A 15,377-nucleotide genomic window follows, 5' to 3' on the forward strand; every position below is an offset into this window, starting at 1 on the left:
CCTAATGAGTCAGGCCCTGAGAGATGCAGTAGGAATGATCAATGTCAATCCAAAGAGGCTGGACAAACAAGGGACTTGCCATGTTTCTAAATAATATAATTATACATTTTGAAAAACGTAGAGAAAATAAACTTATAAAACACAACAACAGAAAACTTATATATTTACGGTATTGCATTGTGACAAATCTGTTGAAGTCAACATAACTAAAATTCTTGGTTGGGCTGTATTTCTGTTGAGAATCAGAGACAGCATGGTCTTTATTCGACTCTATATTCGACTCTAAACCAAAAGTGCTCATTTCAGCAGCAATGCAATAGTCATTTACTTGTTGTGTCCAGCAACCAGCAGGTGTCACTGCTCTAAAACGAGACGTTCCGTATCGGGAGTTTGGTGTCCTCTTGTTTCCAAGCGGTGAGCTGCTCGTCGCAGTGCATGTTGTGCACAGAGAGCTGTGATGGCGGCTGCAGAGAAGACCACTAAGGAGAGACTGCTCTCTGTGCTGGATGACCTGGAGGTGCTGTCCAGGTAACTCTATGTATACACAGAAGTGTCTGTGTCAGGAGTCTCATTATCTGCATGGATATCTGTGTGCACACCTGGCTCCACTCCCTGGTAACAATACTAAGTCCTGGTATCTCCATTCATTCACATATATGGGATATTTCCTGCTTTGTATGTTTTGGCGAGTAACTGTAGTTGGCTTAGGCAACGTGGCTTTCCAGAGGTATAAACACTGTACACAGACTGGTGGGTGCAAACAGTTACACAGTAACACGTTAAAGGGCTATTTGCTGGACTGTATGTTCAAGCATATAACTATAGCTGCCTTACACAACCTGTACGGGTCTCTCTAGCTATTAGGGGATTAGCAGTCCCATTATGCCTTGCTTCAGTTGTCAGTGCTGTTATAGTGCCACTTTATATTAAAATGATATTTTAAATAAACTTGCTAAAGATAAGGTTAGGGTTTGCCTTTGTGATTGTGAAGGATTTGAATGTAGTTTAAAGTTAGGAGTATACTAGATTTTTCACTAGTTTTCCACTATTTCCAAGCCTTTAGATCCCTAACACATGTATAAAGAAACTTATGTTTAATGCTTACACCTTTTTAAACTTCTGTTATGTTAAAGGATATGTAACACAAATGATGCATATGGTTACAAAAGCAAACCATTGTTGCTGTGGTGTTTGCACAATCTTCAAAGGCTGACAGTTGAACAATGTAGTTAAGTGCTCCCTTCCCAGTTTAGTACTTTAATTACTTGATGCTATGATTTCTGATGTCATCACTTCAGTTTCCATTTGGAAATCTTGCACATTATGCGGAATAATGCACCCCTTTTACCAAACTATTGATAATTACTGATATTAGAAATTGACAAGCATTTCCATGACCTGTGCCTGTATGCCAATGATGGGCAGCAGGCGTCCCTCCAAACCTTAACACGCAGCGTCCAGCTTCTACCTGCCTTTTTTGTCAGATTTGTTTGTTCTAGTTTGTAACGCTTGTTTAAAGTCCCTGCTGATATGTTATTACAGATAGGTGTCTCTTTAAGTGTATCGTTTTAACTTATTACTGACATTTAGGTTAATATGCAGCCCTTTTGAAAGTCAGGTGGCTCCTGAGGCGTCTGAGGTTGCTTTTACCATATGTTTTGTATGTGTTATGTTTTGCCTGGTTGCATAATTGTTGCTGTTGTATAAATGCTTACATCTAGTCGAACCTTCATTTTTACATCTGTTGAAATGTTTCTTCTTCCAGAGAACTAATAGAAGTGTTGGCGCTTTCCAGGAGCCAGAAACTAAGTCAACCTGGGGAAGAAACACAAGTAAGTTTCTTGGGGCATGTCCCTCACCACTGATAATCTGGTCCTCCAGCTGGTTGTTGGCTTCCTCTCTGGTCACCCCTAACACTCCAAGTACCGTTCCAGACTGTCTCTGTATTATGAATGCCATGTAAGAGTGACTTTCCTAAAAAAAAAAAAAAAAAAAAACCAATAAATTATCATTGCACCAATTTACTGACACAATATTTTTTTAGATTTTGGAGCTTCTGATCGAGAAGGATGGAGAGTTTCAGGAGCTCATGAAGCTGGCATTCAATCAAGGCAAGACTCACCAAGAAATGCAGCTCTTGGAGAAGGAAGTTGAGAAAAGAGACAGTGATATCCAACAGCTGCAAAAACAACTGAAGGAGGCAGAACACATACTGGTAAGCGTATTCCCAACATGCAAATGTTTTCTCTTCTGTATACACTTTGTCAATCATCTGCTTCAGTGATTGGTAACCTGAAACACTTGATGCACGTAGTACGGCCGTCTAAACTTCAAGTAAGTTAAACAATACGTTTAATCAAAGAAAGAGAAGCTTATCTGTAATAACTTATCACCAGGCATTTTAAACAAGCGTTACAAGCCATAACAAATCTGACACTAAAGCAGGAAGGACCTGGGGGCCGCAGGTGAGGCCTCGGAGGGCAGCATTTTGTCCATTACTGATCTACTTGATAACTATTAATGTTTGGGGTATTTTGTTTATAACAGTGATCACCCCTGTCTGGCAAAAAGAAGAAAAAACACATAAAAATATTTGGATACAGTAATATAAATTATGCTAGCAGTCATCATAACATTACCTGCATCTGTCAAGAGAATTGTATAATAGCACCGACAAGAAATCTGCAAAAAAATATATAAAATGCATAGATATAGGATAACCCTCTAATGTGAGTGCCCACACATTTTCTTCTTAGTTTTAGTTGCAAATTTTGTGCTTGCTTTATTTTATTTGTACCAACTGAGTCAGGTTGGGTATAAGCCCAAAACTGTCCTCCAACGCCTTCCTGCCTTGTCATTTGTTTGTTGTAGCTTGTAACAGTTGTTTATGGTGCCTGCTGGTATTATATTACAGATAGGTGTCTGTTTGATTGTTTAACTTATTACTAAGACTAAGGGTAGTGTGTGGCTCCTGAAGTGTATGAGGTTGCCTACCACTGCACTCTATATAAAGCAAGCTTAGTGAGTTCTGTCTACCACCTGTTTAGTCTGTAATATATTTCCATCTCCCTACTACGAAAATGCAATATCCATTTGTTGTCATTAGGCTGTGTCTCTAACCTATTATATTGTGGGAGGATTACCACACATGAATAGGATTGACAGGAGTGCTCTGGGGGAGATATGAATATGGCTGGTGGTAGTCAGTTTTCTGGCCGTGGAAAACCCGACAGTGCTTACCCTGGCTGGAGGAAACCGAAGAACTGGTCGCCGACTGACTGAAATGACTGACAGCTTACAAGGATGACTTTTCTCAATTGCGGCCCCTGAAGAAGCCGGCAGCGGTGGCTGACGTCACATTGAAGAGACTCAATGTCATCAGACTTGTTCAGGTAATAATCTGCACATGGTATAGTAATGAACCTTGTACAGACGTTGCCTTCTTAAATTATTACCTGAACAATTCGGATCACATTGAGTCTGTTCAATGTGACGTCAGCCACCGCTGCCGGCTTCTTCAGGGGCCGTAATTGAGACAAGTCATCATTGTAAGCTGTCAGTCATTTCAGTGAGTCGGTGAGCAGCTCTTCGGTTTCCTCCAGCCGGGGTAAGCAATGTCTGGTTTCCCACTGCCGGAAAATGGTACCCAACCCAATATGGTAATAGAGAAGTCCTTTAACTCGGAAATATTTTGTTTATATTCACCCAATAATATAAACATTGGCCAAACATGCAGGAATACTGCTATAAACATTTCTATTAATGCAGTGTATGTGATAAAATTGTCATGATTAGATTTACAAAATGGCTGCCTGTTTGCCTAATGGCAAACTCATCTGACTTTGATCTGGTTATTTTCACCTGTAGCTGTTTCATTCCCTATTGTGTACATATTCCTATGGTGACTGTATTGCAATATAAATTACTTATTGTGGTGATATTGCTTATATATCTAATACTATGGCATTTTTTTTTTTTTTATATATACAATAGTGTACAGGATTGAGATTAATGTTATGATTGGAGTTGGGTTATGTAATGTCTGGTGGTATAGTCCTTTTACAGATTTTCAAAGCGTAATGCATTTGTTTTCCACAGATCACTCTGAGCTTTATTTGTTGTTGTTGTTAAGGTCGGTAGTTCACTTAATATGTGTGTGTATTGCACATTTTTACTTTGTACAGTTGAAAATTGGTTAGTGGACTTGTGGTGAAAGACGTTTGGGCTCAGACTCTATTCTTTCTCAATTAACTTAACTTGGTAGTATAGCCAGGAGGTATCAACTAAGATTTGGAGCTAGCTTCCAGTACTTGGGATTTGCTGGACTTCAGGGACAAATATTGTTATTTTTTTGTATTTTTACAGATTGTAATGTTTGTTATAATATTTTTATTTTGGAAAACTAAAGACCCACACACACATTTTGTTTGTGTGGTGACAACCTACCAATAGCTGAAGGAAGTATTGCCTACTGTGAAATATAAGAATATTAAAAGTTGCCTTGGAGTTCTATGATCCTATAAAACCACAAGGTTGAGTGTCTTTATACAGCTCATGGAACGCAGAGGAAACTTCTACTACTCTTTATTTGTCATAGCAGTGGGAGCATTATTTATTAGTAATAAAACTATTTATTATGCTTATACTATTTTAATTACAGTTGTAATGAACTATGGATTGTTGTATTTTTGGTTTCATTGTCTTCTTTCTTTAATGAGATAGCTGTGCGTTTGACAATTCCTGCGTCTTGTGCATACATTGGCAGGTTGCTTTATGGAGGTCATGTGGTGTGTACGGTGATCAATGTAATGTCTGCGGAATTCAAAGTTGTTGAAGGAAGAAATAAATCAATGACATAAAAGCATTTTTCACAGCATATGACCAAACAGTGTAATACATTACATCTGGTATGGTTGAGGTATGTCCTATTATGGACACCTTCATGAAAATTATAACCTTTATTATTGATGGCTGTTATTACAGGTATTCTAACTTGTGTATTGTATATGGGGTTGAGTACCCCCCATTCATGCATTTATATAGTCACATAATTCCTCTGTGACTTCTAATATCCGTAATTAGTTACAGTATGCAAAGAGTTATTGCAATTGTACTCCATCTGTCCTTTTACTAGAACAATTTAGGAACTGACCAATGACTGGTTGCTATGGGTTACAGGATCTTTTACCATTGCATCAGTTTTCATAGATGTCCTCCATTGTGATTTGTCTTCTGTTCTACTAACTAAATAAAAATGTTTTTAATGTTATTACAGTTTTGCTGATTGGTAGTACATTCTATTTTTAAAACAGTTGAACTGTAAATTGACAACTAAAATGTATACTTTGATTTATACTAAAGTGACAATTTATTTTCTTTTAAAGGCAACAGCTGTTTACCAGGCTAAGGAAAAATTGAAATCTATTAATAAAGCAAAAAAAGGTCAGTGTTCAAAATGGAAGGTGATCTATTGTATTGAGAAGTGGAACCATTGTAGATATAATTATGTAACGAACAATTGGAATAATTTCTGCAGACTATCTTTGCTATATTCTGTGATCTTTTCAATCTTACAGAGCTCAGGGGGTTATTTTAGTTTCAGTTGTAAATGTCAAATAAAATTCAAGTATGGTCACCAAAATGTGATGCAGAGGCCACAATGATGTTAATAATCGTTAACAGTTGTTCTAATAGTATAAAATGGCTGTTCCCTGCTTAAGGAAAAACGTAATAAAACAAATGCACATATTGTGTATGGTAGCCCATACAAATATCAGAGATCTGTAAATTATATTTGTGTCCCTCTAAACAGAAGTCACACAAAAAAAAAACCTGATGTAGGAGAACTGTTTAGAGCAGGCCTGTCCAACCTGCGGCCCTCCAGATGTTGTGAAACTACAAGTCCCAGCATGCACTTCCAGCTATCAACAGGTTGTCTACTGGCAAAGCATGCTGGGGCTTGTAGTTTCACAACACCTGGAGGGCCGCAGGTTGGACAGGCCTGGTTTAGAGTATCGGTGTGCACAGGATTATTCCTCTTTCTCTTTATCTAAACTTTGCATCCAAATATATTTTTAACAATTACTATATTTAACATTAACACATCCACCATTGCAATATGCATTGTGGATCTGGAGTCCCTTCTTCAGTTCCCCACTTGGCACCTATTTTGCACCCGAGTCTCCAGTTTGTAACAGAATGTCAACATTGTACATTTTCTATATTTTACTTAATAATAATAATAATAATTAATGGTTTAATTTTAAAAAAGAAAAAGTAATTCATAAATATGAAATCTACATTGTTTGTTCAATTTGTTTAACACACTTTTGTTTTGTGCTGTAAAGGTGCCATATCCTCTGAAGAGTTGATTAAGTATGCCCATCGGATCAGCGCAAGTAATGCAGTGTGCGCGCCTTTGACATGGGTGCCAGGTAAGAACATTATTTTGAGTCTTCATTTATCTTGTCTGTATTATTCTTACTATTATTCATACTGACATAGCAGCAAACTCAGACACACAAAGTTAGATCATCCCTTCACACCTCTATTACACACTGAGAAGTGCTACATACCCCCACACAAACCCAAATGCCCGAACATTGTACATGTCTGCATATAGACAGATATAAACTTAGTTTCACCTATCGACTGTCTCCTGCACTCTCACAACAGAGATCAGCTAATTGGCACTAACAAGTATTCGAAAAGCCACATACTGTGCATTAGTAACACTGGGATTATCACACTGTTGCTGGGTTTGCAAGGCTATGACAAACTTTAATATTACTACATTTAAGGACAAATCCAAGAACATATTAGCAGTTAAAACCAAAACATTATGTGGGAGAATTTAATTTTGCGCACTGTGCTGTGGAGTTCCTCTGGAACAGTACGTGAAGGCACTCATGTTCCACATGTAGAAGGAAGGAAGTACATATAAACAGCTACTACAAAGAAATGAGCAACTAGCTTGCAGGCACAGAACACACCGTCGTCCTCTCAATCTCTGGTCTGTCTTACGCCACTCGTTATTCTCTTTACTGTCTGTGATACCAGTGTTCCCACACATCCCTCAGTAATACTCGCTGTGTCCTACTTGTCTCCCTTCACAACAGTCGGCTCATGGTAAATTACAATGAGTGGGGAGGTTGGGATGTGAACATTAGTACTGTAGTGGGTACGCAGAAAGGAATGGCTGAACAGCAAAGCACAGAATTGCAGGCGATGATGGGTTGCAGTGGGATGACTGGTAGGTCTTTTGTGAATGAGCTGAGGGTGGCAGATAGCAGTGATCAATATTTGCTACTTGCTGCTAAACTTGAATTTGTCAATGACACAATGGAGTCGCTGCACATGCTTTTATTCCTGCAATTAAACAGATTTGACATACAGACAAAATACATTGCAAACCAAGACTCTGTGTGGGGTAGACAGTTCAATAAGCACCCTGAGAACTGAAAGTAGGTTGGCATGTATGACTTGCACATACACAGTCGTGCATATAAACATGCTTAAACGCATGCACTATTTTACGAAGAAATAACACTTGACACTCCTAAAGGAACAGACAAAACCACATACATACTAATGCAAAACAATGGGAAAGGCTTGCATAATTGTAGGGTAGTGCTCCTAAAGAGGGGAGAATTACTACATAGACAACAAGACTTTGCACATGCTTATTATACCATGCGGGAGATCATTACCTAAACAACACGTGATGTTACTACAGAGCCTCGCGGCTAATTGAGTCGCTTGCAACATGTAAACCTGTTATATGCAAAGTTTGTTCTGTCAGTTGGTAAGTTGTGTTTTACATCTTTATACCTACACTACTATCATAGTCACATACATCACTAGAATAAAAATGAAAAAGAAACAGAAAAGGAGTTTATAGTTGGAATGTTTTGTATGCTCCTAAGGATTCAATTATGTTTGTTTGATCTATACAGCAGTGACAGCTGTAGGTCAGTGTTTTGCCTTGGGTGTTTGTTACAATTAAGTTAAATGGTATGCTTGTAACCCTATACAAATCCCTTAACCCTCTTGACCTGCTGACTCCATAGTTAATTCACAAACCTATCGACTCTTAAGACAAAGCAGAGGGCTAGGCTCATTTCTTTTAATTGTGATTGTTTAACAATTTTGCATTGGGCAGTCACGATTGCTGGCATATTATGGGTTTAATTAATTTAATACATGTGTTACATAGGCGACATTGCTGGTGAGGTCCAACTTCACAGATAGTCATACAGAATAGGAATGCACTTTTTTTTTTTTTCAAACTTTGATTCACAAAGTAAAGGATTTGGAAAATCCTTGACAATTTGGAAATCTATGCAATAGCACATCATTGTAGACATCATAATGGTCGTATCAGAAATCTTCCAGGAATTCTCCTGCTGATACTCCTCCCATTCATCTCCCAAAGGCTCTTGGTGCATTTGTAACCTTGTCCATCCGCTCAGAGCTGAACGTTTGAGCATGTTCAGGAGTCTGATTGAATGTAATGCAATGATATCAGGAAGCACATAGGAATATGATACACAGGACCCAAAGCGCCTCCCTCCTTCACAATCTTCTTTTTAAATGAGTGCTGCTATATAGTACTGACTCCAGCTAAGTTTTTATTTTAAATGTATTACTGTTAATGCCTATTTTGAACATTAGGAAATGGATTTAGTTCACCTTTAATGCAGAGCTGCCGCCTACAGTACATAGTGGAGGAATGTATTTTGTGGGCAGAACCAGTATGCAGTTATCAGTCTGCTAGGAACCAGTGACATCAGTGGGGCAATTTGTGACTAATATTCATTGCTGACTTATAGTCAGGTACTGCATCCTAGGGCAGTGTTGGCTAACCTGTGAGACTCCAGGTGTTGTGAAACTACAAGTCCCAGCATGCTTTGCCAATATATAGTAGCTTATTGCTGGAAGGGTGTGCTGGGACTTGTAGTTTCACAACACCTGCAGTGTCACAGGTTAGCCAACACTGTCCTAGGGCATTGATGAGCTACTTTCTCATATTCGTTCAGCCCACAAAATAGATGCCTCCTCTGTGTATACTGACACACTTTAATAGGGGTATAAATCTTTATAACTCTACAACTACAGACTTGTAAGATGACATTGTGGGTATGTAAGAAAGGTATTATAAACACCTTTCACTCTTTACAGTTCCTTTTTGTTTTTCATCAAAACATTTGGTCCTTTTTTAAAATATACTTTTGTTATTTGTTCATCATTAACCTGCTAAGTCTGATAAGTTAACAGGTCTTCCTTTCTTCAAGGTGATCCACGTCGGCCATACCCCACGGATCTAGAAATGAGGAGTGGCCTGTTGGGTCAAATGAGTAGTCTCCCTACAAATGGTGTCAACGGTCATTTACCAGGGGATGCGTTGGCAGCTGGGAGACTTCCAGGTAATTTAGATGTTTTACGACCAATAACGCTTCTATAGCAGAGCCACTTCCCAGCTCTGTGGAGACTCCACATGTTTGGGATGATGACATTTTCAAGGGTACAAACGGGGGAGGGTAAACAGATCTTAGCACGGCAGTGGATCATTTGTGGAATCATGCAGCTGTAGATGAGTGACTTAATAATTTCTGTTACTTGTCAAATTCCTCTTTAAGTCACTGATCTACAACTGCACAGCAGCCTGATTTCACAAATCATCCACTGCCATGATAACAAACTTCTCAAAGTTAAGATCTGTTTACCCCCAACCCCCCCCCCCCCCTCCTCCCGTTCATTCCCTCAAATGCCATATGCCAAGTATTTCACATGAACATATGCTATATTTCTAGTGTAAACGAGTGACTGCATTTTGATATGTTATTTAATTTATAGATATGATTAGATGTGTTTGATTTGACTTAAGAGATGTAAGGTTATTAAATTAATCAGTAAAAGAGTTTCTTTTATATATACGTACTTTTTAGATGTCCTGGCGCCCCAGTACCCTTGGCAGCCCAACGACATGTCAATGAACATGCTGCCACCAAACCATAGCAATGAATTCTTAATGGAATCTCTTGGGCCCAACAAGGAGAATGAAGATGATGTTGAAGTTATGTCTACAGATTCCTCCAGCAGCAGCAGTGACTCTGACTAAGTACTGACTGCAGGAGGACCGTAACCTTTATTCACTATCTTGCTCTGAAGGAGAGAAGCAAAAAAGCTTACATACCTGTGATACAAAAACAAATGTTTTTTTAAGCCTTGCCACCTGACTCAGTCCTATGAACTGATAAATGATATACTCTAATAAATATGTTGATGGAATATTTAATTGTGGAATAGTAAAAAAAAAAAAAAGAGTGGCTCATTTATGTTTCATTTTGAAAACATGATGGCAAATAGACAATTATTCACATCCCATTCAGGCTCTACTTTTTATTGTGTATGTATTTTGTTGCATTCATTGTCTGACATGTTTTTCTTCTAAATTGTCTTATTGCTGGTGTTAACCACTATATTTTTGTACCTAAAATAAGTTGGCACCACTTTTGTATATAAATTTGTCTACATGCCCATATGTATGTATATATGTTTTTGTTCTGACAGTGTGTGCATATTTGTTAAATTTGTACATATGAACAACTATTATTCAATACAGTTTTTCTATTGTAAAACTAGAACCTTGTAGATCACTGAGTTATTCCATTACAACTTTCTAAAACTTCCACTGCTGTTAAACTGTGTGTGCGCCAAGCTCATTTGTGAGACTTGTAGATTGCTGCAGGCAATGTGTTTTTTTTTCTTTACACTTAGAAGTACACTTGGGGAAACTATTGTAAAAATTATTGTTTTTTTTTAAATGTATTAATAGATAATAGACTTGGATTTCTATCTGGGCAATTATGGTTTACATCTGTTTTCTGGAATCTTCTCTGTCGGGTTCAACCAAAAAACCTGGGAAAACCCCCTGCCTAGTCCCCAACATCTCTGGGGAAATCAAGCTTTGTATATATCCCTGAGTGAGTCCCTTGAGAAGAGTTTTGCCAAAACACTAGCCATATGAAACTGATGCCTTGCTATTTCATTTGCACTTTTTTTTTATTTTTATTACTTGACCGATTTCCCCCCCCCCCCCCCTTCACTCACTGTGCCTAGTAACCTGTGTCATTTTGGAAATGCAGGTACAGAGCAGAATAGGCTGTTCTGTACTGGGGTTTAACTTTTTGTTAAACCTGACTGTACTTCACACCAGTAGAGAGCTGGCTAGGCTTGTATAGAGAGGTCACAGGGGTGTTTCCTTTCTTCTCTCACCACTATAAAAGCCTGTCAGCTACTGTGTATAATACAGCAGCTGTACCACATTGTTTATTGTGTCCCCTTTTATATAGATGGAATATGTCACCATGTTCCTCACATTCGCTCCATGTTATATTGGCTGAAGCACACTTCACATTTCTCACATAGTTTGTGGGGGCTGAATTGCAAAGTCATAAGTCTCTTGTCTCCCAATACCTTCTTACATAACCCCGAAGTTTCTCTATACTGGAATTCCACCTCCAGGAAAATACTCTTTATGTAGACCATGGGGTTACTGGTCATATCACTCACTCCGACCTTGTGATGGGTATGGTGTACTAATCTCTTAATAACTTCTTAATGAGTTAGAAACAGATGCCTTCTATAGATACATTTTCATTGGCTGCACATTGAATTTGTTTCCTTTATTTTCTTATATTTTACATCTCCTTCCCCCATAACACCACTGCCCTCCAACAGAGCATTTGCTTTCTTTTTAAATACCCAAACATACACAAATCATCCTGTTTAATACACAAATGAGGCTAATATATGTATATAATATCTGTGTGAATTGGTGAGTTCTGATGTTGCCTGTATTAATTAGGAACACTTGGGTATTATAAGGGATAATCCACTCCCTACTGTAAGTTATTATAAGTAACCTCGCATTTATGTACCCTGTATAAAATTACTTTCCCTACAGCTTCGTGCCTTTTATGTTAAAGGAAATCCTTTGTGATTAATAATACAATAGAGGGTACATTATCCCGTACCTCATAGTCCCTCCACTCTACAGATGGTTGTATTGTTGTGGCAACACATGAGACCGTCATAAATTCAACACTCCTAATTATCAGTTATTGATTTAATGATCTAGAATATTCTGTTCCCTAGCTGACCTTTTGGTGGATCCCAAGGTATATGGAGTAAAGGATAAACAGGAGAGTTCTACACTTCAGATATCTTTGAGGGGGAGGGTTCTTTTGTTGGTCACTGGGTTCGGGCGAGAGCTCTGTTCCCAAGTCCCAAAAAACATCTGGGGGTAAATGTATCATGGTGAGAGTTTTCCGGTGGGTTTGAAAAACCAATCCGATTCTAGCTATCGTCTATTTAGTACATTCTACAAAATGTCAGCTAGAATATGATTGGAGATGTTGCCTATAGCAACCACTTTTCAAACCCACTGCAAAACTCTGTTTGATACATTTACCCCCTGGACTGCTAGAATGTTTGTCAGACATTCCCATATTTAACCAAGACCAATGACATTTCTTAGAAAGTCTGACATGTAAACAAGAAATGGTTGATGCTACATCCACTTCAGGTTTGTAGGCCCCTATGACAGACTGTTCAGTTATACAAAAGATTTTCACACTGTTACGAGCTGCGGTGGTGCTCATAACTGCTGCTGCGACAGTTGCTAGGGCAACACCGGACGCCGTCCTATCATATTTCTGCGTCCCGGTGGGGGAATTAGCCTGGCACATGCACATTAGGAGGATATTCATTATCCGCCTCCTGGGGCTGATTAGTTTAGACTGTGACTCTCCAACTCCTATTAGCTGCTCTGGGTATTTAAGGCAGGGAGGACTGAGGCTCCCTGCCGCTTATAGCCTTTCAGTCTGTGCTGTTGCGACCCTTGCCTATTTTTGGTCCTTGCTTGTTACCCAGCCCCTTGGCTTGAATACTGACTTTGCTGTTTCGCTTGTGACCCTGACCTCTGCTTGGATACCGATTTGCCTATCTGCTATGGACCCCTTGACCTCAGCCTGCCTCTGACCACCTGCTCCAGCCTGGACGAGCACCTCCAGTTCCACCTGCGCTATAAAGTTCTTTGGGAAAGGTGGCTGCTAAAGGTGAAGACCTCAACGCTGTCGTTGTAAAAGCTCATCTTTGTGGTCGTGAGCCCTAACACACAGTAACTTATCTGTTCAAAGGAGTTATTTACTCTTCAAATCTCCTTCCCTTAACTCAAGAAGTGGTGATAGTTGTGATTCTGAAGCCGGGAAAGGATATTCATTACTGCGAGTCTAACTAGTATTACTGCAGATATTCCTCTGACAGTTTGACATTAAAATATTAGCCAAACTAGTGAACAATGTTGTTCTTTCCATCAAGTTGATTTACTTCTTCACAAAGCCTAGTCTCAACAATATAAATTCTATTAATTTGCTCTGCAAAGTTGTGGATAAAAGCAAGGGCCTGTAAAGGGACAGATGTGGACTTTTTGGATGATGATAACAGGAGGCTCCTCTTGAGACTACAGTTCGTTTTACCCAATTTTTAAGAATGTAGGACATAATAAATACTTCACTAGGAGTATTATACCACCCAATGACCATAAATGTAGTGTATCATGATGGCGTCCTACAAATGTCCCAGGACAGTTCTACCATTTAGTATGGTGTTGCACTGGGCTGCAAGGTTTCTGAAAACAGGTCCTAAACATGGGAACCCCTGTGTCATTCAACGCCAAGGTCTCTGCGATAATTCAGGTTGGATATTAAATTGAGCAAACACCCTCAGATCTTTATAACTGAAGTCCTGTTCTAGAAGGTAGCTGAGTGCAAGAGACCAGAATTTAATGACTTGTGACAGCTCCGTATTGCAATTCAATAGGGAAGGATACTAATTGTATTAGTAGCAATATGACACATTAGTCTGAATTATACAGTTACATGCACTGCTATGGCAATACTTACACCCTAACTGGCTGTTATCACCCTTGTTATGTATCTGAGCATATAATGTATTAGGTGATCATAGATTTTGCAGTTCAACTTTCTTAAGGTTTTAGTTTTGTTTCACTTCCTTATTTGTGCAAATATGCGTTCACGTCTCGTATATTAAGATGCTTTTTATATCTAAACTTTGCACTCTTCTGTAAAACTTACTAAGGAATTATCTGAAGTAGCAACTGTTACTGATTCTCCATGGTTTGTTCTGCATTACAAGAGATACACCTTCTAAAAGACTGGTGATGCATCCATGACTAATTATGTCACAATTACACAAACAAATCCTTACTGTACTCAGCCTATGCTTGCCCACGCTTGTGCTGCTTCTCCAGGGGTAATTTAAGTAATCATGCCAAATTACCACAATATACATATTTACAATGAGCTACAATGTCCCCTTATCCACATGTAAATAGACACTACAGTTGTACTCTGTTAAGCTGGGGAACAAAAGCAAGGGCTATAAAAAGTACATGTTATAATCCACATATTGTGAGAAACGAGGGACAGGCTGGTTAGGGTGATATTGATACCTCTTTTCACCACAATATGTATAAATCTCCACGTCTTATTTTATTGAATCCAAGACATTCAGATCAATTTTAAAATCAAGTGACTATTATTTATTATTAAAAAACTGCTCATTCACACTTGATATTTGGTTAGAGTTACACAGAACCCAAGCCCTGCAACATGATAATTGAATCCCAGACTTGTTGTGCAGAGACAGCTGATCGTACAAGTCACAGCTCTCCAAATACTCTCAATATAATATATCCAAATTCCTTTAGGGGTATAAACTAGTTGTACTCAACAAATTATCAGTATCTGCAGCCTAATCTGAAAGAATTAGATCTTAAATTAGCTCCAGATAATATATCAGTAAATGTTGAAATCATCTAAAGTCAGCGCAGCGTTACTTAATCATATGCTGCATTCATAGCACTGGGTTTAAAACAGTCATTGCTGACTATTCTATTTTCTACAGTATGTCCCTTAATAAGTATTTGTAAGACAGCAGCTATTGATGTATGTAAGAAATAGAGATTTTATTGACAATACTAAAATTTTTAGTATTGTCACTAAAACTGATTTTAATATCTTAAATTCAATAAAATAAGACGTGGTGATTTATACATATCTTTTTTATAACAAACAATAAAGCAACTCCCGAGATCAATATTACATCACATACCGAGGCTGGTGATATTACTTAGCCAGAGAAGGAAAACCCTTTTAAAATGGTAATTTCTTTCTACCTAATATATCTTTTTTTAAAATATGGGACCAATATGGGAACATGTTTTAAATAATGATAATAAAATTAAAGTTTTATTGATTGATTAATTAGTTCACATAGTGCCTCAAATAGAA

At 38.3% G+C, this 15,377-nt stretch overlaps 1 protein-coding gene across 1 annotated transcript; it reads left to right on the plus strand.

The window, feature by feature from the left end:
* Positions 1 to 385: 385 nt before the first annotated feature.
* MED4 (mediator complex subunit 4) lies at positions 386 to 10,377 on the plus strand. Its single transcript, XM_075198032.1, has 7 exons — positions 386 to 528; positions 1,766 to 1,832; positions 2,045 to 2,215; positions 5,385 to 5,442; positions 6,348 to 6,434; positions 9,294 to 9,425; positions 9,948 to 10,377. The coding sequence occupies exons 1-7, from the start codon at positions 458 to 460 to the stop codon at positions 10,118 to 10,120; spliced, it is 759 nt and encodes a 252-aa protein (XP_075054133.1). The 5' UTR covers positions 386 to 457; the 3' UTR covers positions 10,121 to 10,377.
* Positions 10,378 to 15,377: the final 5,000 nt, after the last annotated feature.

This window comes from Mixophyes fleayi, chromosome 2 (genome assembly GCF_038048845.1).
Source record: "Mixophyes fleayi isolate aMixFle1 chromosome 2, aMixFle1.hap1, whole genome shotgun sequence".
Taxonomy (NCBI): Eukaryota; Metazoa; Chordata; class Amphibia; order Anura; family Limnodynastidae; genus Mixophyes; species Mixophyes fleayi.

Bases quoted from the DNA above. Each gene is read 5' to 3' on its own strand.
- MED4 (XM_075198032.1), top strand. From the start codon at position 458: ATGGCGGCTGCAGAGAAGACCACTAAGGAGAGACTGCTCTCTGTGCTG. The intron at 5,443-6,347 runs GTCAGTGTTCAA...TGTGCTGTAAAG, and splicing joins TATTAATAAAGCAAAAAAAG to GTGCCATATCCTCTGAAGAG. The intron at 6,435-9,293 runs GTAAGAACATTA...CCTTTCTTCAAG, and splicing joins GCCTTTGACATGGGTGCCAG to GTGATCCACGTCGGCCATAC.